This window comes from Camelina sativa, chromosome 7, assembly GCF_000633955.1.
Source record: "Camelina sativa cultivar DH55 chromosome 7, Cs, whole genome shotgun sequence".
Classification (NCBI taxonomy): domain Eukaryota; kingdom Viridiplantae; phylum Streptophyta; class Magnoliopsida; order Brassicales; family Brassicaceae; genus Camelina; species Camelina sativa.
This window is the reverse complement of record NC_025691.1, coordinates 18,748,807-18,773,323: the sequence shown is the minus strand read 5'-3', so window position 1 is coordinate 18,773,323 and position 24,517 is coordinate 18,748,807. Positions and strand designations below refer to the sequence as shown.

General features: G+C 31.1%; 1 protein-coding gene across 1 annotated transcript; it reads right to left on the bottom strand.

Annotated features, from left to right (window-relative positions):
- LOC104701488 (protein NRT1/ PTR FAMILY 3.1-like) lies at positions 6,158-10,150 on the bottom strand. The gene is made up of 6 exons (XM_010417178.2): positions 9,927-10,150; positions 9,622-9,839; positions 9,238-9,473; positions 8,146-8,469; positions 6,689-7,265; positions 6,158-6,575 (listed from the first exon to the last, which is right to left on the bottom strand). The coding sequence occupies exons 1-6, from the start codon at positions 10,030-10,032 to the stop codon at positions 6,240-6,242; spliced, it is 1,797 nt and encodes a 598-aa protein (XP_010415480.1). The 5' UTR covers positions 10,033-10,150; the 3' UTR covers positions 6,158-6,239.

Here is a 24,517-nt window from a genome sequence, read left to right as displayed (position 1 = left end):
AAATTCATTCTTGTGGAACCTAGAATTATGATTAGCTGCTCCACAAATGCCACAATGCATGATTCTTTTTTTCTCCTTTGGTTTCTTCTTAGTTGGCGACTCATTAGCACCCTTCTTCCTTTTTTTGTCAGGCTTTGTCTTCTTCTCTTTAGCTTGATCGGTATCTTCATCTGGTAAACACACATTAGGTGTCTTTGTTTCAGGCCAAAACCGTGGACCTCTCTGTGGAACGAGGCCTTCGGTGTAATTCCTTTTCCATATAGCTGTCCGGAACCATTGACAGACATAGTTCTCAGCTACAAGTGTTTTGTCGATGATGACTGCATAGGCATGTTCACATGGGATGCCACATATCTGCCACTTCATGCAAGAACAAAGCATCTTTTTCAGGCAGACTCTGTGTTTATCTAAGCCATGCGTTACTTCATATGCTCCATTGGTGCTTGAGCTGACCTTCGACTCAGATGCATACTTATGCTCTTTAGCTAGAAACAATGCAACATATGGAGTACAAATCCCTGCAAACAAGCATACACAATCATTATCGTGTACAACCATAAACAAACATCATCATTTATAAGAAAAATGAGGAAATTACCTGTGTGGGAATAAGATTCTGCAGACCTTTTGGCAATCCTCACCATCGCAAGTCGTCTGATTGTCTCTAGCATAGCAATGAATGGTTTCTCTCTTGCCTTGTTAATGGAGCTGTTAAAAGACTCTGTGGGGTTATTATCAACATCTTCACAATAACTCCCAATCTTGTGAAATGTCCTGCACCAACTTTTTGGATTTGTCCTCATGACATCATTGTACACACTAGTATCATAGCAGTAGATCCTCTCCAAGTGCCGCTTGTAATCCACCTCATTGTAAGACCATGCTAAATCCCACAATAATGGCTTCATTCGGGTTTTATTACCATGATGCTTCTTCAAGTTCCCATAGATGTGTTGCACACACATTCGATGCTCCATTTTTGGTAACTCCAGCTGAACAGCCTTGATCAATCCCTAAACAATAAGAATAATCATTGTTAGTTACCATAAACAAAAGAACTATCAACATCAATTACAAGCCAAGAGATAAGAAATTACCTTTTGCCTATCAGAAATCAGTATAAAGCCATCACCATCATTCAATCCAAGGTCAGTCTTTAGCAACTTCATAAACCAAACCCAATTGTCTGTGTTTTCAACTTTAACCACCCCCCATGCTATTGGATAAATACCATTGTTTGCATCCCTACCTAAAGCTACCAAAAGCTGTCCCTTCACCTTATTCTTTAGGAAGCAACCATCAATTCCTATTAGAGGCCTACATGTCTTTCCCATCATCAGTCGTCACACATTCAACCTCTACATGTGAATCCTTGTTAGATTCTAATATCTCAGCAGCATAATCTCTTAATCTAGCAAACTGTTCATCATACTCCTTATCAATCCAAATTAGTGCCTTCTTTCTAGCGGCCTGACATTGATGCCTAGTGACACTAATCTTCCACCTTTCCTTTATGATTTCTTCCATTTTCATTGGCATGAAGTACTCAGGATTATCTCTAATCTTATCAAGAAACAACCTAGCTATATGTGGAACCTTAAACATCTCACATTCTCCATTAGGGATACAGCTATGCTTATCATTAAACTTTCTAATCCTCCACATATTATCACTTGGCAGAATTGCAGCATACACCTTCCACTCACACCGTGAACCATCATCTCCATTACAACCAACACATATAAAGCCAATTTTGTTTTTATCATACCTGTATTGCTTCAGATTGTTTCCAGTTCTGAGAACATAGTCCGTCACTGCTTCTTTGAAAGCGACTCCACTGAAGAATGTCTGCTTATCGTACAAATGCCCATCACCGCGCCTGATATGTGTGTGAACTGGCTCTGTACCGTCACTGTTTTCATCGGTATCACTCTCCGGATACACATCATGGCGGACTGGTGGTTCATCGACGAACTCATTCACCAACTGGTCGATGTGAAAGTCATCTCTGTCGTTGGCTTCTTCGTCGAAATCTCCACCAAACTCTGCATCTGAAACGACAATCGCCATTATTGTTGTCTTCGCTAAGGAATTTCGATATTGATTTTGGATTTCACTATCTAGGGTTCTTCGCAAATTGGGGATTTTTTGGATTTCACTATCTAGGGTTCTTCGCAAATTGGGGTTTTTGGATATCGAAGTTAATCGGGTCGAAATCGGGTTTGCTTTGGTATAATGAAGGTTTAGTTTTTTTCTTAATCGGTTAGGTAAATAGTAAACCGATATAATCCATGATTATGGGTTAATTGATGTAGAAAAATTAAACTGTGGAGATTTAGCTTTGGAACTTTTTATTCGGGGAGATATAGCTTTCGAACTTTTATTCCGGGGACATATAGACCGAGGGTAAAGAATGAGATCTATCTGATTCGATACAGTACTTCTTGTGGGGAAATAGACCGTCGGCCCCTACTATGATTAACACAACACACTTCTTAATTTAGACTTTGACCAATTTTAAGGCCCAGTAACACTTGTCATTGACAAAACACTTCTTTGAAGACAACACATCTTCTTTTTCATCATGAGCTTCTTCTTTGTTTTGCTTTGTTCTTCATCTTCTTCATCTCACAGAAGCTTTCTCCTTGCAGGTCTAAAATACAACTCTATACGAAAATAATATAATTTAATTTTACAAAAATTTGAAGGCAGATTTTCGAAGCAAAGATCTAACTGGGATTTGAGAAACAAAACAAAATATATATTGTAAAAGATAGAGATATCTGGAATGTTAGATTGATCTTCATCGTCGTGTCTCTTACATATTTTAGAACATACGGAGGAAAGAAGAATGATGCCCAAATATCAAAATATCGCTATTTGTTTTTTTTGAAATAATTCATATAATTGAAATGTTGACATGTTGGCAAATATTAAGGTGATATGTATTATTGTTATGTGGAAAAAAAATGTATTATTGTTATAATTTTATTGGATAAACATATGAACTGTCAACACCTCGCCCTGTGACTTTTATCCGAACCGAGATTTAGACAAATCGGTTTGGGTTCGTTTATTTATCGGTTGCAATCGGAAACATTTCTGCAAGTAGTTCGGGTATGCATTCGGTTGGGTTATGTTATGCATAACCGAACAGGTAACCGATTCATCAAAACATCATCAATCTGTCGCCGTTTTCATCATCCAACATTAGAGGTTTTCATCATCTAATCGTCTTCATGGTTGATTCGGTTCAAATCGGAAGCTTTTTCCATTACCCCAAAAACCCGAAAACCTATTCGAACCGAACCAAAAAATTTTAACGGTTAGTTCGACAACATTTTTCATTATCCGAAAACCCGAAGAACCGAGAAACCCAAACCGTGTTGATCCAAAATACCCACAGTTGCAGACCTTCTGGCAGAAATACTCTCTCGTTCATTTCTCTTTTGTTTAGTCCACGTAGGAGTAAAATCAGGTGAGCTGTATTAATGTTCTAATTTAATAGGGTAGAGATTTTTAATGAGGTGTCAACAAATGCTTCAAAGTTGAGGCTGAGGAGTCATGCTCTAGAGGGAAACAATTCTTCTTTTATTGTATTGATGTTATGCTGCAGATTGCGATTTTGAGATCTTTGGAAAAATATGACCAACATCATCATCCTCTTCACTAAACTTGAAAACAAGGTACATGCATTCAAATGTTACTTAGTCCTAATTAAAAACAAGGTATATGCATCATATATATATATATATATATATATATATATTCTCTTTCACAAATATTATCATTTTAACACTTGTTCTTGAAACAAAAAAGTGTCATTGTATGTTTCTATTGCAAATTTTAAGATTAAATCTCTTTTTTATCTCTTTTACTTAGAAAGAGAAAAAACTTTGGTGTGCATTATATCAAAATGACACTCTTTTTGAAACAGAGGGAGTATATATATTCTTATATAATGTTTTCATATTTATATTTTCTACAACTTTTCTCTAGGTATGTTTTGGTTTTAACTAATTTTATATATAAATTCTTAAATAAATGTGATTTTGAATTTTGCAGGAAAATTTTGTTGGATCTCTTCTTTTAATTTGATCTCATCTTTTGCCCAAAAAAAATTGATCTCATCTTTCAAGAATGTGATGTGCCACTTAAGCAATTTTAATTTTGATTTTTTCTGAATAGTTAAGTTTGATTTTTTTTTTATTTTTACTGAAACTAACAAAAACAAATAATTATAAGATTTAAGTTTAAAAAATGACACATGTCAAATGGAAAAATAGTATATTTAATAATATTTTAATTATGCTAAACCAAAATTGTAATTTAAATATATTATATAATAAATTATAATTAAATATATTATATAATTATGCTAAACCAAAATTGTAGTTTAAATAGCAATGTAAAAACAGAAAATAAAAGAGTTGTAAATTCAAATGGATTAAATGCTACGCCTAGGAAAATTCACACGAAATCATGGAAAATTAGATCAATCAATTAATCAAGCAGGATTCAACAATTAAGCAACGTTCTTGAACTCTAAATACAATTGTAAAATAAATTAGTTTTCACTGCAAATATTATCTAAATTTAAAACACGAAAATACAAATATTTTTGCAAAATTCAAGTTTAAAACCAGCAATAAAATCAAGTTTAGATAAGTTCACAAAATCACTAATTTTCAAATCTCGTTGCAAAAAATAATTTTGCTCACCAAAGTTTTTGTTAGGAAAATCAATTATATTCTCATTTCAATCAATAATCCTAAGATCTAAATTCAGATGACTAATCAAAGATCTAGCATTTAAAACAACATATGGTGATGAACAAGAAAGATAATGAATCCAAACAATCAATCAATCTAACAATCCATGAAATCCCTAATGAGAAATGCTAAACCTAACAAGCATATCTACTCAGACATAATCAATGAAACATAAATCATATTCTGAATAAATTGCATTAAGAAATTAAAAGAAGATGTAAAGGAGTCTGAATCTTCTCTGAAGGAGTTTTGATTCTTCACTCCAAAATCTCTCTAAAAATCTCTCTCTCAAAAGTTACAGGGAAAAATAAAGCTTACGTATAAAAAATGACCTAGAAAATCTATTTATATTCCTAAAACACGTCTAGGGACTAATGATACAAATATGGAAAACTTTAGAGCGGTTTTGTAAATCTTCGAAACTTTGGAAATTTTTTGGATTCATCTTGTGGATACATCATCGATCGGCGCCATCACTTGTATCGGTCGATGCATCCTTCTGAATTTGTCTCTTAACTTCACAGCTTAGCCTCAATGCTCTAATGTGCTCCAAATCCTCCTATTTTTGCTTTATTATGCTCTCATCCATGTTAAATTCTATAAGACTTGTAAACAATCACAAAGAACCTAAAAACACATCAAAAGATTTTAAAAGACTCTTTATATCATGGTTAAAAATCACAAAAATCATGATATATCACTATTTTATGTCAGTTTCTTCAGACTTGGTAAGCTTCTTCTTCTTCACTGTTCAGTTTTTATTCCAAAGAAATGAGTTTCATTCCAATGCTCTTTAATGGTGATTCGTTTTCAAGGAGTGTTAAGCTTTTGTTCTATAGCTCCGTTAGAAACCCTCTTGATCATACAAATCTAACGCAATGTTAGAATATTTTGTTTTATTGTCTCATAATCAAATCGTTATATTTTCTACACCGGTTTTTAAGTTTCTTAGACTGGTTATGGACTTGTACGGCTGTGATGAATAACAGTTTTTGATTTGGTTAAGTTTTTATTTGTTTATTTTTCTTTCATCTTTCTTCTTCTTTGTGATGGTCTTCCTCTCTCTTTGTTTGCTTGTCACCTTCGTCCACGAAAGACAATCTTTGTCGACAACGGTGACAAACAAATGCAAGACGGATGAAGGCGGATTCTAGGAAGACGAAGATGAAAAAACAAGAGTCTTGAGCGAACCAGTCCACATGAAGGAAAGAAAAGTATCCTTAGACACCTTCGATCGTTTCCTATATTGATCCCTACGAGATACCATCTTCTTGCGGTAGTGATGATATGTGTGTGAAGATTCAAATTAAATATGGATTACATTTGTTATTTTAGTCATGGATCTGATTGCAAACGTATTGAACAAAATCTATTCGACAAAGTAATTCTTTCTGTAATATTTTATTGAATTGATAAATACATTACAAACTATACTAATTTTAACATTACACAATCCAAACCCAAGTCTCATGCATCAACTAAACTCTTAGTAGACAATTGTAATTCCTCCTTAACCGGACTACTACTCTCTTCTTTGCTATGATGTACCTGAACCGGTTTATACGTGTAAATCTTGGCGCACCATAGATAATACACGAAATTAACTACTTGTAACAGAGTTATTAACCAGTAAAAATACTCAAGCCTCCCTCGGTTCAAATTGTTATCCGGTAACCAATTGCTCCCGTCTGGTTTAGCACTGAATTTATGAACCAGAGTCACTAGCAAAGTACTCGTATAGTTTCCTATCGATATCGCCATCCAAAAAAGTGCCGTCGCCGTGCTCCTCATACTCTCCGGCGCCTGATATCAAATGAGTGATTAAATCGTTAGTTATTCAGTTATAAAAGTTAGTTAGTTAGTTAGTTAGTTATACTCCTAACTAACTCTCTGCTTGTATAGTGTGGTTACATTACCTGATCGTAGAGGAACTCTAAATGTCCAATGGACATGAAAGCCTCGGCGACTCCATGGAGACCATACTGAGGAACCAACCAAAGAAACGAGATTGGAACAATCGTGTGAGGCTTATCGAGAAGGCCATGTTCGACCGCGACTTGTTTCCTCTTGATCTCGATGAATCCAGCAACAAGCGTGGCGATGATCGAGATTACGAATCCGATTCCCATACGGGTGAGGTAAGTGATACCTCTCTCGCGTCCCGTGAATTTACGGATTACCTTGACGAAAACGCGGTCGTAAAAGATGATTGTGCTGAGCATCGCGACAGTGGTGAAGACGGACATTGAACCGGCTGGGATTTGGAAAGATTTTGTGAGGTGACGGTTCATGGTTTTGGCTTGTTGTAATGAGAAAGTTCCTTGTTGAGCATAGGCTGTGATTAGGAGAATCCCTGAGGCTCCTATTGGACCCATTCGGATCACTGATTTGAGCTCTTCGATCCGGTGGACTGTGCTTAGCCTCCAATAGTTGGGGATTTGACCTGGTTTCATATTGTCTTGCTCTGTCACTATTGCCGCCTTGTCCAAGAAACTACAATATAAGAGTAGAGAGTTAGTTAATTATAAGATAAATGCAATTATATTTTGGTTTTAATATATGGGATTGGTAAAAATGTTAGGATGTGTTGTTAATATTATAATTTGGTTTTACTTTCTTGAGATTGTAGTGTTAGTTTTTGATGTATGATTTTTCTTTAAAACATTCAAATAAAATAGTTTTAGTTTTAATAGAAGAATATTATAAAGAAGAAAAAAAATATTTAGTAGGTAGGATAACGAAACATGTGAGAACTTGAATAGATAATTTTAAAACAAAAACAATTTCAAAATTTCATTTTAAAATCTACAACCATTCAAAGTATTATGTTTTGAAAATTAAGCAAGAAAAATAATTGACACATGAAAAGAATTTTAGCCAGTCATTTACTATTTGATTATCTAAGTCTTACTATTTTCGAAATGGGTCCAATAAATCCAATTATTGCTCATGCATATGCCAAAAGAAAATGACAACTTTTAATATATGTTGTCTTCTTGTTTTTGGAATTTCCCTTTCTCTACAATGAATCACCGATTACAATTATATATGATGTATGCATTTTTGTGGTTTTACCTCTAATTTGTCTGGTTTCACCTAGTGGACGAGTTGTTGTACGATTACTCAATTGTTTACGTTACTATATTTGATTTCAAGTCTTCAGGTCGTATTGACATAAATATCAGTTCTTATAGATTCAGATTCTAATACGTCTCCTCGTGACTACTATCTGGATAAATAGTCAAACAATTACACTATCTTATAATAATATAATTCGATAATCATATTCATTCCGAGGTTGATATTAAACTTTTATAAAGAGGGATAATGAATTAGAACATACACAAGAAGAGCCATGAGTAGAATATATTACCTCATATGTTTGGTATGGGTGAGTTTACCATCTAAGGAGATAGGAGCATCAATCTCATTGTTGGAATAGAGAAGAGAAGGATCAGAAACCATCCTCAGTTTTCTTTTGCGAAACGCCGAGACTCCCACTTGGATCAAGCGGGTAAACGGACTACCCGCGGGATCCAAGTGACGGTAAAGTTTGAAACCACCGGCAAAAGCAATAACGGATAAGAACATAGCTACTGTCGGGATGCCTAAACCTAGACCCCACCCAACGTTATCTTGGATCCACACAAGAACCGTCACCGCTAGTAAAACTGCCGCACCCATAATAAAGTAGTACCTAGATTTCCAACACATCAACATAATTCATTATTTCGGATTCGAATAAGTAAAAAATTATACAATTTAATTTTGAAACCTAGCGAGGAACTTGTTCTTTTTTTCGGGTAAGAAGAAGATTAATAACACATTGAGTTACCATCAAAACTCTTGCAAATAAATATAGAGAAATACCCTAAAATAGCACTAAAACAAGTTTTTTTTCCAAACTTAGCAAACATTACATAATTTTCTAAAAATAGCACTATTTAACACATTAAAATATTTAAAATTAATTTTTAGAATTTTGTTTTTTAAGTTTGGGTTCTCAATTTCACATTTAGGTTATAGTTTTGAGAGGTAGGGTTTAGTATTTTGAATTTAGGATTTAATTTTCATAGATTAATTGGTGCTATTTTTGAAATTTTAGGGATGTTGTGCTAATTTTAGAACAAAAACTTATTTTTGTGCTATTTTTGAGAATCTCCCATAAATATATGATCACAGTAAACGTCTAAAAAACTTTTTAATAGAAAATGATTAAGTAGCTAATAGCTGCAATTTTTTAATTGAATAGTTATGTACTTATGTTACAAAGTCATGTTAGCTATATAGTCTCTTAGTTTAAGACAAAAATACAGTAGTATATGTTTCAAACATGCTAGGTAATCCTAGTACTATTTCAATAATTAAAAACCTTAATTTACAGCCAATTTGAACAGTTATTAAAATCTTCAGGAATCTATTAAAGGTTTTAATTATTGACACGTAGAAAGATATAAAAATATACCAGTTGAAGTACTTCCAGGTTTTGGTGGTTTGATTAGGATCCGACTCGTCGAACTGATCAGCACCAAAAGCAACAACACATGGTCGGATCCCACCCGACCCGAGAGCTCCAAGAAGAAGAGCTACGTACAATATACTCAATTGTGCTGTGTCTGCTACTACACAAACCTCTTCTCCGTGACATGGTGGTGGCCTTAGCGTCGGTACGATTGCCGATACCGTAAGCAACGTCATCCCCTATATTTTACAATATATTTTCTCGTTAGAATAATAAAGAATGATCTAGAAAACGGAAACTACTAGATCAAGTCTGGTCATAAAGACACTAAACCTTAGTTTATTACAATGGTTTAGTACTGACTCATTTAGTTGTGTATAAACTTACTGTTTGGTAGATGATGGAAGCAAAAGTGATGGTCCAGAAGCGGCCGGCAAAAGAGTCGGCGACAAAGGCACCGATAAGAGGAGTAAGACTGGAAGTTCCGGCGAAGTTTGTGAGAGTATTGGCTGCTTTGGTTAACGGAAGGTGAAGCTGTGTTGTTAAATAGCTTATCATGTTTGCGTGAAACCCAACCACCGCCAACTTCTCACATATCTCGTTCGCTAATTATATCATTAGAGATTATTATCAGCTTCATAATTTTTTTTACGAAAGATCAAATAAATTGAATATATAGTATATTGTCGTACCGAAGATGAAGGGCATGGTGATCATTCCACCCTTTGGTCGGGTTCGTCTTCCATGAAGTGCTTTTTCTTCTTCACTGATCTTGTTCTTGCTCTGCTCCTCCTCCATGTTCTTGAGTGTTTTTGCTTGTAATAGTTAATTATGTTTAATATATTTTGTTTGTTGTAAGTAAACTTGTGTAAGTGTTGAAAATGGTATTAACCAAGAGGGCAATAATATTTATAGGCTTTTTTGGGTTTATAAAATTAATTGGGTGCTTTATAGTGGCTCTTGTCCGTACGAGATCTATAAAGGAACGCGACTGTGACGTCTACTGTTTTACCAGCCACGAGTTAAACCAGATTTGGTTTACGTGGACCGGATTGAGTTTCTGGATTCCGGTTCATTATTTAGTAATATCTTGGGAATTTGATATCTTGAAGATGTGACAATGCTTCAACCGACACTCATTCTAGTTTACCAAATCTACCATTTCGGTAACTTTTAACTTTTTGTCAATCGAACGAACACTAGGAGAGAACGAACATGAACATGAACATGAACAAATTAAACATTACGTAAATGGACTATAAAAAAAAAAAAAAAAAAACCATTCTTCTAAGTGAGGTTAATTTATGCGGCCATGAGCCTAGAAGCATTATTAATCGAAGAAAAAACAAAAAGAGTGTATCGAACGTAGTTTTAAAAAACTAAATTCAATTACACAACCATCTAATTTACATACTATTTTTTTTTTCTGCTATCATTCAATTTGTTTATTTGATAACATACATACAAAATATACATATCAAATTTACAAAGATGTATGTACGTATTTCAGTATTAAAAGCAAATACTATCTTAAACAATATAATATCTTAAAATAAATTACTATCAATTTTTGGAGAAAACATCAATCCATTTTGTAGCACAAGATGTATTCTAGTATAATTTAATTTTATTCGCATACTATATATAGAAAATATGATTTTGTTTAATAGTATGAACTATTCACCTAAGTTTGTGTAGAGATGACACATGATAAAAAAAAGAATGAAGTGGATCACTATTTCAGTATTTCCTTTTAAATTTTGAAGATACAGTATCTGTTTTTATGGTTGTATGTGTGTTTTCATCATCGCCACGATTTCCCAATTTTATAGTGTTTATCAGGCATACTGGCTTTCAAGACGCAATTGTGCGGATCAAAATCGCTAACACAAAATCTAATGGTGCATAAGTACCATCCAAAACTTATTTGTTTGAATAAGCGTTTGTTTGTGTATTATCTGCAGATGTACAACACATCAAATCGTAACCGCTAGTTCATTTTTTGTAGTATAAAAAAATCGAAAATGTATCAAAATTGAAATGATGTGACGATTCATTTTGAATTATATGACGTCAATTTGTAGTATATATATATATATATTGTGAATATATTGCACTATAGAAAATATATATATATATATATATATATACTAAAAATTTGAAAGGGAGAAGTCAACTTAAAAAAGGACGCATGAGATTTTTGTGGGCTATTGGGATGCCGATTATGATCTCTATGTCTCGACTGGCAATTGCAGTTCACTATCTTTGTAGGCATACTTTGATACAACAATCCTATTAACCGAAAACAGAATCTTGAACCAAAACCAAAACTGATTCAAAATTAGCTCACTTGTCGGTTATAGTCCCAACAAGTATAAACCAAAACCGGTTTAAACTTCTTGATCAAATCTAATTCTCATCACTTATTAACGTATGTAAGAAATAAAAGTTTGGAGATACATCAATATTAGAACGAGTGCTAGCTCGTGTAGAATTTTCGCATGCGTCAGAAATGGATTGCAAGTGACTAGAGAGAGTTTGGGGAATGAGATCGTCCGAATGCACATCACATGGATGTGGGGACTCTACCTCCCTTTTTGCACACCAATCCCACTCTCTAGTGCCAACCAACCCAGTGACTTTCATTTTCATCGAGTCTTCTCTTCTTCTTTTTACTACCCATAAATGATAAATATCTCCCTCTAATAAATTATAAATGATTATAAATTATGAAGAAAAAAGATGGCTAGCTACACGAAGTAATGGAGAATACATGGTCACACATGCCAAATATACTATTATATACTCAACTACACGAAGTATATGTATTACATGACCACATGCATAAACTATATGATATTATGCGGTCAACATCATAGACATATATGCCATTACACCGGTCAACTGACTCCGGTGAAGACCGACATTGACTTCGGCGTTGACCAACACTAACAAAAAATATATTCTAAATTAAAATAAAAATAATAAATTAGTATACTAAATCATTTATGGGTTTTCATGACTAAAAGAAATATTCTATTCAATATCGAAATATTTTTTATATATTTCTAATATATTCATTTTTATAATTAGTTACTTTTTATTTTTCAAGCTAAAGTAAATAGTTTAATAAAAATTATTTATAATTATTTTCAAGATATAAAAATTCATTTATAATTATCTTCAAGATATAAAATCATTTAGATATTGAATAGTTAAAAGATATTAGATATTACAATATTGAATAGATATTAGATATGAAAAACAAATTTAATACAATATCTAAATTTTTTTTTTCCTAAATATATCCTGAATGTAAAATAGAGAATCGAAACCTTAAAAAAATTTCTAAAAATTAATTTAACATATTGTAATTGTGTAAAAGAGGATAGAATGAAAATGTTCATATGTTAAAAGTAAATATTGTGATTTTTTTTGTTGTTGTTTATATGTTATTTTGAGTATGTAAATTTTAAAGTAAAGAGTGTAAAATTTTGTATAACAGTTAACATGCAAAATTTAGAGTAAAGAGTCATATACTCAATATTTTGCATATGATTTTCTAATGAAAGTAGTTGAATTTGATTTTATTGATTTTGTAGTATTTAAATAATCTGATTATGAGATATATATATATCTTGAAAATAATTATAAATGATTTTTATATCTTGAAAATAATTATAAATGATTTTTATATCTTGAAAATAATTATAAATGATTTTTATTAAACTATTTACTTTAGCTTGAAAAAGAAAAAGTAACTAATTATAAGAATGAATATATTAGAGATATATAAAAAATATTTCGATATTGAATAGAATATTTCTTTTAATCATGAAAACCCATAAATGATTTAGTATAATAATTTTTTTTTTTTTAATTTAAATTTTTTTTTTGTTAGTGTTGGTCAACGCCGGAGTCAATGTCGGTCTTTGCCGGAGTCAGTTGACCGGTGTACTGGCATATATGTCTATGATGTTGACCGCATAACATCATATAGTTTATGCATGTGGTCATGTAATACATATATTTCATGTAGTTGAGTATACAATAGTAGACTTGTCATATGTGACCATACCTATTTTTTTTCAATAATTCGTGTAGGTAGCTATTATTTTTCAATTATGAATAGTAGTATCAAGTAACATAAAGTGTAACCAAGCTGTAATGTCCTCACGATAATTAGGTTCATTCCTTTTCTTTTTTAAAATCATTCTGACATCAGGATTTATCATTTATGTTAAGTTAATCATAAAGTGGTCGAATTTAAAAGAAAAAATATTTGTTTTTCTGAAGGTGATGTCTCTTTCATCTAGAAACTATTTTATATGATGAAATTATTTTTTTCTTTTAATGGCTCGATAGCTTATGTCCCTCATATTCGTATATGTGCACTTCTTCACGTTTTATATTAATGCATGTTGATATTACAAGACTAACCAATTAAAAATGTTATATATATATATATATATATATATATAACATGGACACAATGACATAATCCATTTATAATTTTCATATTTAAACAGAAGACAGAAGTTTAAGTGTTTTCTTAAACGTATCAATGTTTTCTATACGTCAATTACAGAAGTTTCGCATTATACTCTGGAGTTTACCAAATTCTAACTGTTGCAACTTGCAATCATATACTGATAAAAGCACGTTCTATGTATCACATTAATATCGTCTAGACTATACTACAGTTAAAGTTCGACTGGTTTAAAGTTTAAACTTTAAAGATACCTGGTGTGAAAACAAATTAACGATTATGGTTTAAATTGTTATCGTGTATGTGTAAAGTGGAGATATGGTCTCAGAGACTCAGATTTCATATATATTTAAGAATATCACAGACTGCCTGATAAATTATTTATGCAGATACATCCTAATCATGGACATATTATTTAATACATAATATGCATACATTAAACTACTATAAATATAGAATAATCCATATGTATCTTGTGGGTTTCATCTTTTTCCAATGATTGGTCGGTACTTGGTACTCTAAAATATACTTATGTTCGTAGACATGATGGCCTTTAAAAGTTTATTTCTATGTTTTTATCATTATTTACATGCATGTTTTCATAATCATACTGTTTCATATAATAAAAGCTATCAAGCGTGAATTTTTCTTTATTGAACTTTTATGAAGTATACATTCAAAAAATATGTTTTCTGATAATGCTTTAACATCTCTGATCTGTCAATCTATAAATCTCATTTTGTCGTCTATCTTATCTCATGTATATACTCCTTAATTTGTAGGGGGTTTTCCATGTTATATACGATCAACCAAAAACAAAAAAATTGAAAGAAGAGAAGAAGAAAAATAAGAATTGGCAAGGATCACATGAGATTGGCTCTTTATAAATCTGATCGACATATAATATAGCTGTCTCACTTTGCCTCCACACACGTATGATCAGCTTTTGTTCCCATCTCAAATCCGGCTATCTTTCTCCCATTCTTTGTTTGTTTGTTTTTGTTTTTTTTCTTCTCAAACTGAAACGAATTTGAGTTTCATTTGAGGATTTCATCAATAGAGACGAACCTCTTACTCTATGCTTACTAGTTATCTCTCTAGCAAACGAGATTCTTCACCAGAGATCAAATTTTAACCATTCGAAAGACAAAAAATTCTATCTGAACATCAATGTATTTTAATATATTTTTAATTAAGAAACCAAAAACATAACATATATATCAGGAAAAGACAAATATATATGCAACTATTCAGGTGAATTTCACGCAATTTGATATATACACTATCCATTTTAATATTCATATCTCCACTAACTTAAGATAATATCCATGGATTTCACCAATTCATGAAAATGACATTTGAACACAAAATACTATCTCTTGCGATCTGATGAATGATTTGATGCTTTTTGCAAACCAGTAATTTATTGAAATAATCACACAAAAGTAATTAATGATCGTTTCATGTTGACTGTATCACTTTTGATTATTCAATGATACAATCATTTTAGTTTCGAGTGATCGATGCTATTGCTTATTATAGCATTATCCCATGTTGGCATGTTGTGTAGGAGGAAAAAAATATAATATTGGTAATTTGCAAAGTGATTATATTTCGGACATATAAACTGTTTTTACATAATACTCCCAACATTTATAAATAACGTAATAACTTACGACGTAACGTGAAATTTTATGAAACTTTTACTATACATAGTTTAATCTATTTGAGTTTCGTTTTTCACATTTAAGTATTTTTTAAAAATCAATTCGAAGCTGACACATAATGGACAACGACACAAGAACATACTGTAAATACTTTTTATGTGTCTACAATGCCAAAAATCAAACAGAACTGAAAACGCTGTATCAAACAAATTAGCTTTCTCGTTATGCTGTATGAAATCTTATCTACAAGAATTGTTTCGACCATAATTGCAACTCAAACGGGAAATTCGATAAAGATTGGTAATCGTGGACTGGTAACTGATATGAATTGATACCTAAATGATTTGGAAGTAGAAAAAAAAAATTAAAGAGGAACAGAAAAAAGTGGAGAAAGTGCGATACCAAAACACAACGTGTCCCATCATTATGATTATTGCGATTTTTGGCTGTTTGAAGATTGGTTAATGTCATTATTCTAAAGATTGGTCCATGCCACTCTCAAAGTTGAAGTCTCTAAAGAGAATTTGTATTTCTTCTTGGACGGTCCATTTCAAAATCGACATAGAGCTATATATATATATATATATATAGTGCACGCCTAAAAACAACGACACTTCCGTTGTTATGTACATATTAAAGTGTTTCGTCGTTTTGGAGAGTAAACGAATCTTATTGTTTACCATTTTCTTCTGTACATGATATGATGTGATGTGATGTGTCTACTTCCACCCCCATGTTATCCGAAAAGATGTGAGACTTTCTAAGCCTCATAAAACTATATAGGATAAAATCGCACCACATACAAACTTTTTTGGCCACGTTACGTTGCAAATTTGATAGCAAATCCAGGCTGTGAAAGAGGTTATATAATATAGATTAAATATTTGTACAAAATTGAGTAAAGAATAATAACTGCGTAATTATCGTAATATGTAATTTAACAAGGCCATGCATCATGCATGCATATTGTTTAAATTTAGAAATATTCAATTACGGTCTATTATTATGAGAAAAAAAAATGTAAGGATCCGTTTTTCTTTACAACCTCAAAAACTCTCTCTCTATAACGTAAACATTTTTGGAAATTTGTAACCTTTGAAGTCATGGAATAGTAGTTATACGTTGATTTCATTAGCATGCGAATGAAGGATGGATGCATATATAGTGTTTTAAGGCTGATTAAAACAGCGTACGTGACCTATAAACAGCGATGGATTCAAACTAAGGTCATCTACTCATCTTCATTCTTGCATATTACAATCACCTACATTAAGCTAACTCGTATTGATTTACAATAGTTAGAACTTAGAAGTAACTGCCTCCAAATCCAAAACTATATAGGATAAAATCACACCACATACAAACTTTTTTGGCCACTTTACGTTACAATTTTGACAGCAAATCCAAGCTATGAAAGAGGTTATATAATATAGATTAAATCATGCATGCATATTGTTCAAAGGTTTAAACTGCGTAATTATCGTAATATGTAATTTAACAACGCGCGCCATCATGCATGCATATTGTTTAAATTTAGAAATATTCACTTACGGTCTATTCTTATGAGGAAAAAAAATTTAAGGATCCATTTTTCTTTACAACCTCAAAAACTCTCTCTCTCTCTCTCTCTATAAACGTACATTTTTGGAAATTTGTAACCTTTGAAGTCATGGAATAGTAGTTTATACGTCGATTTCATTAGCATGCGAATGAAGGATGGATGCATATATATGTGTTTTAAGGCTGATTAAAACAGCGTACGTGGCCTATAAGGTCATCTTCATTTTTGCATATTACAATCACCTGCATTAAGCTAACTCGTATTGATTTACAATAGTTAGAAGTAAGAACCATAAGCGGATCCTCTTCGTGAATATTGGCGCTACAATTTGGGCGCTCTTGATCTTTTCTTGTAGCTGCTCCTATGATTTGGGCTCTCTTGATCTCTTCTCCTTGTAGCTGCTCTTATGATTTGGGCCCCTATTCAGCTATTCTTATCTTTGCCCCAAATATAAACAAGTAAACAACCATCATAATGAGACGTGTATATAAACTTGAGCCCTCTATTTTATTGGTCGTGGCCTATATATATCCCAAAATCTGATTGTGGATATGTGATTACTGCTTTATGAACATCAGATTCCGAAGGAATTGATCTCTCTCTTTTTTTCTTTTTTTTTGTATGGTTTCCTTCGGAATCTGATGTTCATAAATCAGTAATCACATATCCACAATCAGATTTTGGGATATATATAATATAGGCCACGACCAATAAAATAGAGGGCTCAAGTTTACAAGGGTGGCAAAAGAAATGAGAAATTTTGAGAAATGGTTTTTTTTTTTATAATGTTTTTCTTTTCAAAAATGTTTTTTTATCTATCTTTCTTGGCAACAATATCTATTTTTGATGGCGGCTACTTGGAGACTCGAAGTGCAATATGAAAATGTATTAGTGACCTCAAATAAAATGAAATTTATTAACCAATGAACTTAACCAAAAGTTAATTCAATACCCAAAAACAATCATTTTAACAGAATTAGTTAAAATTAACTAAAAAAAAATAGAATGTGAGATACAAAATACCTAACTATTCTATTATCAATTTATGTATTGAATAAGATTAGCTAAAGCATTACATGTAGTCGTTATTTAGATACAGAAACTGATCAAACAAAATTAAATTAAACAAAAAAAAAGTTAAACTGAAAATTTGCTAATTTAAGAAATGAGACATTTGACCAAAAGATATGTTGAAAAAATATATATATTTTATCTGTCTTCACGAAAATAACGAGACAAACATGAAGGAAATTAGAGATTTTAATATCTTTTTTTTTTTTTTTTTTTTTTTTTGAAAACCAGAGATTTTAATATCTAAAAGGTAAAAAGTAAAGAAGAAAAAAATCGAAGAGGCAGAGGAGGAAGTCACGAGAGTGGAGGAAGAGAATAGGCAATGGCACTTACACGTGATGTGGGCCTTAACAAACCACGTGTTTAAGGCCCTGTTTCTTCACGCCCATTGGCCCACCCTTTCTCCTCCTAAGCTTCCTTTATTAAAGAAAAAAAAATGTGTCAGGCGCAGCAGTCAGCACATATAAAAATCTTCTGATTGATGATTTAACCGCCGTATTGTATTTGTATGTATCAGACATAGTTCAGCAAGATACAGAACATCACCGTATAATTAGATTTGTTAAAACAATTAAGAGTAGGGGGTTTATGTAGTATAAATAAAATTGAACACGTTTGTATAGTTAGCAAAATGTTTATATAGCTTCAAAAGATTATATATGTCAATAACTGGATCAAAAAAAAAAAAAGGATAGTGTAATCGATTCAAATCTGCACAAGTCGAGCTGTTTAGAAGTTTTGATTCTTGATTAGAATCCAAAACAAGTTTATTGAATCTCTTTAACTAACTTTTTACTATGAGTTTAGCAAAAGCTTATAAAGCCATAAACTCATTTTATTTGAACACCATATAATATAAAGCCATATAGACTCATAGACTATCAAAATGTGATTATATATCCAAAGAAAAGAAGAAAACGAAATGGTAGTGATCGAGATCTGGAATAGAGATTTGTCTTTATATTTTAATGGGAGAAGGAGAAAGAGCCGAGGCAGAGACGGGTGAGACCGTTTTTGTCCTCGAGAACCACACCTTATGCTTTCCCCCATAAAATCCATTTCTTGTCTATCGTCTCTCTACTTCTTTTAATTTAATTAATACTACTAAATTACTTAAGGAAAACTATAAACATTAAGTTTGATTGGTAACGTAGTTAGTAACGTAGTTAAAGCTGTAAATTAAATTTAAAGTGGGATAGAAAAGTTGTAAGTTGAAACTGTAAGCTTTTACGGAATAGTGTAAAGTTATAAGAAAAAACTATATATGAAAGTTGTATAAAAAAGCTGAGAATAAAACTTTTAATAAAGTTTTTGATAATTTTTTTGTGATTGGTAAAAAATCAAAGCCGTACAATTTGTAATACTTTCTTTTGTTTGTGTTACTAATCATTGCCGTTGTATTTCGTCGGCCGGTGGAGATTTTGAAAATAGTTAAACCGGTTGATGCCGACAAAATAACAAGAGAGGATAATTTAAACCGACGATACATTATTATGTGTTTTTTCAGTCGTCGGCTACGTGGTATATCCGTATGTAATACGTATACCTAACTTATTACCAGACCTATTTTAGTTGAAAATGATATTTTAGTTTGTTCTCTTTATGATTCGGTCTATATCTATTTGCTTGTTATAATTTTATATGTAGAGTTCAATGTTCGGAGTATGTTTCCAAAAATAAGCCAGGTGATGGATGCATCTGAAATACAAATTTGGATCTCGTGAATCCTTCACATCATCAATACATATCGATTAAATTATTTGTAGAAATGAAACAAACTAATGTGATACAGTATATAGTACTTTAGCTTGTAGACAGTTTGCAAACTCCGGAATCGGGACGCTACATGTCTGATGATATCGATCTTGGAATCTTCTTCATTTTTTATATTTTTTTCTTGCACTACCTTAATTACTCTTGTCGGAACTCCCTAGTCCCTACCCAGAACTCAGACTTTGCATCTCGTATGTATTTTGTTTAATAATATCGTTGTCATGGAGTACTATCTATATTTCATGCATGGACAGACATTATTTTTGTTATTGACACTGGCGGTGAGTTAACATTATTGTTAATTAACGAAGCTAGTAAAATCGAAGACAAAATGCAATTTTAAATATATAGTTGAACGATCTCACATATACACACATATAAAAATATATATGTATATACACTGACAAACTACACTAGTTTAGAAAGTGATGCTACTAGTAATACAAAGCAAGTGACATTTTTTCTTAACCACATAGTAATTGTATATTGGTGGCTAGTTTATATGTTAACGTATTTAATAGGTAGTTTTAGAATTTTAATTTATAGTCTAGTGAGTTTTTTTTTCAACGTCTAGAGATGTTTTTTTTGTAGTAGTTTGGTATATGTATTATTTTCATATATCTTTATTTAAATTTATTTATAAATGATCAAATTAACAAGTCTATCATATCTATATAACACATGTGATTATGATAAAGGACTCAATGAATGAATCTATCATTTATAAACTCTCTTTCTAATACTTATATGATCTCTTACTATAAATTTTTATTTGTGTCATACTAACGATTTTTACTTTATCATATTAGTGATGGATACTTTGTTTTTTTTTTAAACAGGGTTTAGATAATTTTATTCGTTAAGACTCAAGACTATAAGAGACGGTTTTTTATACAATATTTGAAACTTTTAATTGTGGATTTCTATTTTAGAAATTGAACCTTAAATCTAAATTAGAAACCTTTCAAGGACAAAAGACTTCCATATAGTCTGTTGATGTATATATTTGTTTTGTTAAAAATATTTATAAATCACCGAAGCGTTATGAAAATTATCTTGTTTTTCTTTGACGAAAATAGTTCAGGCTTTTTTCACCCACGAATATTCCATGATATTTTGATAATAATATTGTAAGAGTATCGAACAAAAAAAAAAGAGAGAATAAAATTGTGGAAGGACATAACTAACGTAGAAATTGAGCAGACAGAGGAAATTGGTTCGGGAAGCGAGAATCACGCTTCAATTTAGCGACCGAGAGAAAGAGATGTATGGAACCAGCCACGTTGAAACATATCACCCTTTTATTAATTCAATAATCTTTATTTTCACAGTATAATTCAATTTATTTATAAGTTTATTGTTTTATTGGTCATCGCATTAATTCTCAAACAACGTAATAACGCAAGATATCTCTTGTCCATGTGAGCATATCAAGATATTGTATAAAAAGTTGGAGAAAAAAAACAAAAATAAAAACTTGTGTAATAGTAATGGTGAAAATATAATTTTAACTAATATAAAAACATTGTTATAGATAAATAAACTTATATTATGCATAGATATGTGAATATATTTAATAAATTAAAAGAAGGAAAATATTTCCTATGTCCTATATTATAAGATTTTCTAGGTAAAAACACAAATTTTAATAAATCATTTTTTTGTTATTTAACATAGAACATAGAAAGTATTTATTTGAATATCCTAATTATAATACATTACGATGTATTTTAGGCTAATGGTGAATAATCCAACTTTCTAAGTTCTTCTTTTTTTTTTCATCAATAGGATTTCATTCATAATATTTTCAGGGACAGAGAGCTGGAAATTTCCTTCCAGAAAAGCTTTTTATTCCTTTTTCAACAAAAAACGCCAACACCTTTTTGGATTCACTACTATTTTACACTTTTTTTTAATACATAAATCACATAGTAATTAACTCAGGTCAGCAGCACATCAACAAGCTCAAAAACAATATAAGTGGGATTATTGGTTTGATATTTTAAGAGAGTTTTAAAGATTTTAAATGTTATGTAAAATCTGTTGTTCTTAAATCAAGATTTCGTTAAACTCTGTTAAAGTTTAGGGGGTGTATTCAACTTGACATTGTTATTCAATCATGGATTTTAAAAAATCACTAATATTCAATCATGGATTTTAAAAAGTCTATTAAAATCCACTGTTATTGAACTGATGATATAAAAATCTACTTTAAAACCCACTGTTATTCAAAACAGTTTGTGGATTTAGATTTTAATAAGTTTTAATGATTCTGGAGGATTTGAGAGGATTTGTTCAGTTAAAAATAGAGATCCAAATCTCATGGTTTTAGGTGAGATTTGAAAGAATTTTACCATAAATCATATCAACTTCCCTAAAATCTATCAAAATTCCAAATTTCCTAAATCACATCAAATCCTCTAAAATCATGGTTTCAATACAATTTTGGGTTATTGGATTTAGACTTTTATAAAGTCATTAAAAAATTTGTGTTATTCAATTAAAACAAAAGAATGTAGGATTGTTAATAAATTTAATTATTATGTTACTGGTTCATGATTTTAGACACTTTCTTTACAAAATAAAGTTATAAAAAATATCACAAAAATACAGAGATTATTTTGAGCAGATTTTAGAAAACTAATCAACAAAACTCTATAGCAATCTTTAACAATCTTTCACTTATTCTATTTTAATGATTTTGTTGAACTCTTCAATAATCTTTATAAATTAGAATCCAACAACACCCCCTGACACTTTGGAGGGGGTATTGAACTTAACATTTCAAAGAAATTTAAAGTATTTTTAAAATTCTTTGTTATTCAATTGAGGATTTTATAAAATCTCATGAAATCTTATGTTGTTCAACTAAGATTTATATAAAGACCTTTAAAATAATTCAGAATCTTTTGTTATTCAATCAATAGTTTATAAATCCAACTTTAAATCTTTTGTTATTCAAAATATCACCACTTTTTTTAGAATGCTACTTTGAATGATTCTAAGAGACTTTTTTTTCTTTTTAGTTGAAAAGTACTCATCTCAAAATCATACCCTTTAAGGTAGAATTTTGAAGGATTTTAATTAAAAACAAAAACAAACAAATGAGCAGTCAACGCTTCTTGTTTATAATCTCTCAACAATTCATGTTTGCTTCTCTCTCTCTCACGTTTGCTTTTCTCTCTCTCTCTCACGTTTGTTTCTCTCTCTCTCCTTACTCTGTTTTTGTTCTTGTCTGGAGGGAACCAATGAAATATCAGATCACATGTTGTTTGCTTCTCTTTCTCTCATCGTAATGTGTTCGAGGTGATGAGTAGAATTGGTAATGTGAGAGGAGGCACCATAATCGGGAAACTATTCTGTATCTGTGAATAGGCAACTAGGGAGATGTTTCATCTTCAGCAAACTATTTTGAAAAAGTGAGATTGATGCCATTTTGATAGAAATCGCCGGTTCTCACGATGCATAGATTTTTTTTTTTTTTTTGTAAAATATTTCAAAATCACACAAAGTTTAGTAAGGGGGTATTGAATTTGACATTCTAAAAGATTTTAGAGTATTCTTAAAATAATTTGTTATTCAATTGCGATTTTTAAAAATCTTCTGAAATTCTATGTTATTCAACTTAAGATTTATGTAAAATCCTTTAAAATAATATAGAATTTCTTGTTATTCAATCAGTAATTTTTAAAACCTACTTGAAATCTCTTGTTATTCAATTTATCACAACTTTTTTAAAACTTGCGACTTTTGATGATTTTAAGAGACTTTCTTTTGTTTTTTAGTTGAAAAGTATGACAATCAAAATCATACCTATAGAGGTGGAATTTTGAAAGATTTCAGAGAAAAAAAAAGACTGAAGATCTTGAAGCCAAAAACCCTCGCCAATCATCAGCCACCTTCTCCACCAGTCTCAGTCTGAGCCGTCAAGTTTTTTTGGTTTGCCGCAGCATCACCAGAGGCAAAGTAAAGAGATAATGAATTCTATTGGTTTGGATCAGTTTCTGGGTTTGACCTTATAGAGAATTAGATCAGATTATTATTTGGACAAAAAAAAAACATCACCATTGATCCAACTATTGATCAGTTTTACATGAACTGAGGACATAGCTCCAAACTATTGATCTGATTTTATATTGGTATTGTGTTGTAAAATATTATAAAATCACCCAAAGTTTAATAGTCAAATCTCATAGAATCACATTTCATTTTCTTTTCTTAAAATAGAAAAACTCTAAAACACAATCAAATTTCCTAAAAACTTACTAAAACTTTCAAAATTCTAAAATATTAAAATCGTAACAAATCCTTAAAACATCAAGTTGAATACCCCTCTAAGAAAATCTCATAGAATCCATTTTGATAGAAATCGCCGGTTCTCACTATACATAGATTTTTTTTTTTTGGTAAAATATTTCAAAATCACACAAAATTTAGTAAGAAAATATCATAGAATCTCATAGAATTAAATCTCATTTTCTAAAAAGAAAAATATAAAAAAACTAAAACACAATCAAATCTCCTAAACATATCCTAAATCTTTCAAAATTCTAAAATATTAAAATCTTACCAAATCTTTTAAAATAACTTAAATACCCTTCTTTATCTTTACGGTTGGCCTAAACCGATTTACTGAAACGGTTATTGTAAATTATTAAAATGAACCGCAAAAAAAAGTTATTTTCTACTATTTATATCCCCTCGTTTAGTGTTCACAAAACT

Coding starts and splice junctions, on each gene's coding strand:
- LOC104701488 (XM_010417178.2), bottom strand. CDS start 10,032: ATGGAGGAGGAGCAGAGCAAGAACAAGATCAGTGAAGAAGAAAAAGCA. Junction 9,840..9,926: donor CACCATGCCCTTCATCTTCG/GTACGACAATAT, acceptor TGATATAATTAG/CGAACGAGATATGTGAGAAG. Junction 6,576..6,688: donor TAGAGTTCCTCTACGATCAG/GTAATGTAACCA, acceptor ATTTGATATCAG/GCGCCGGAGAGTATGAGGAG.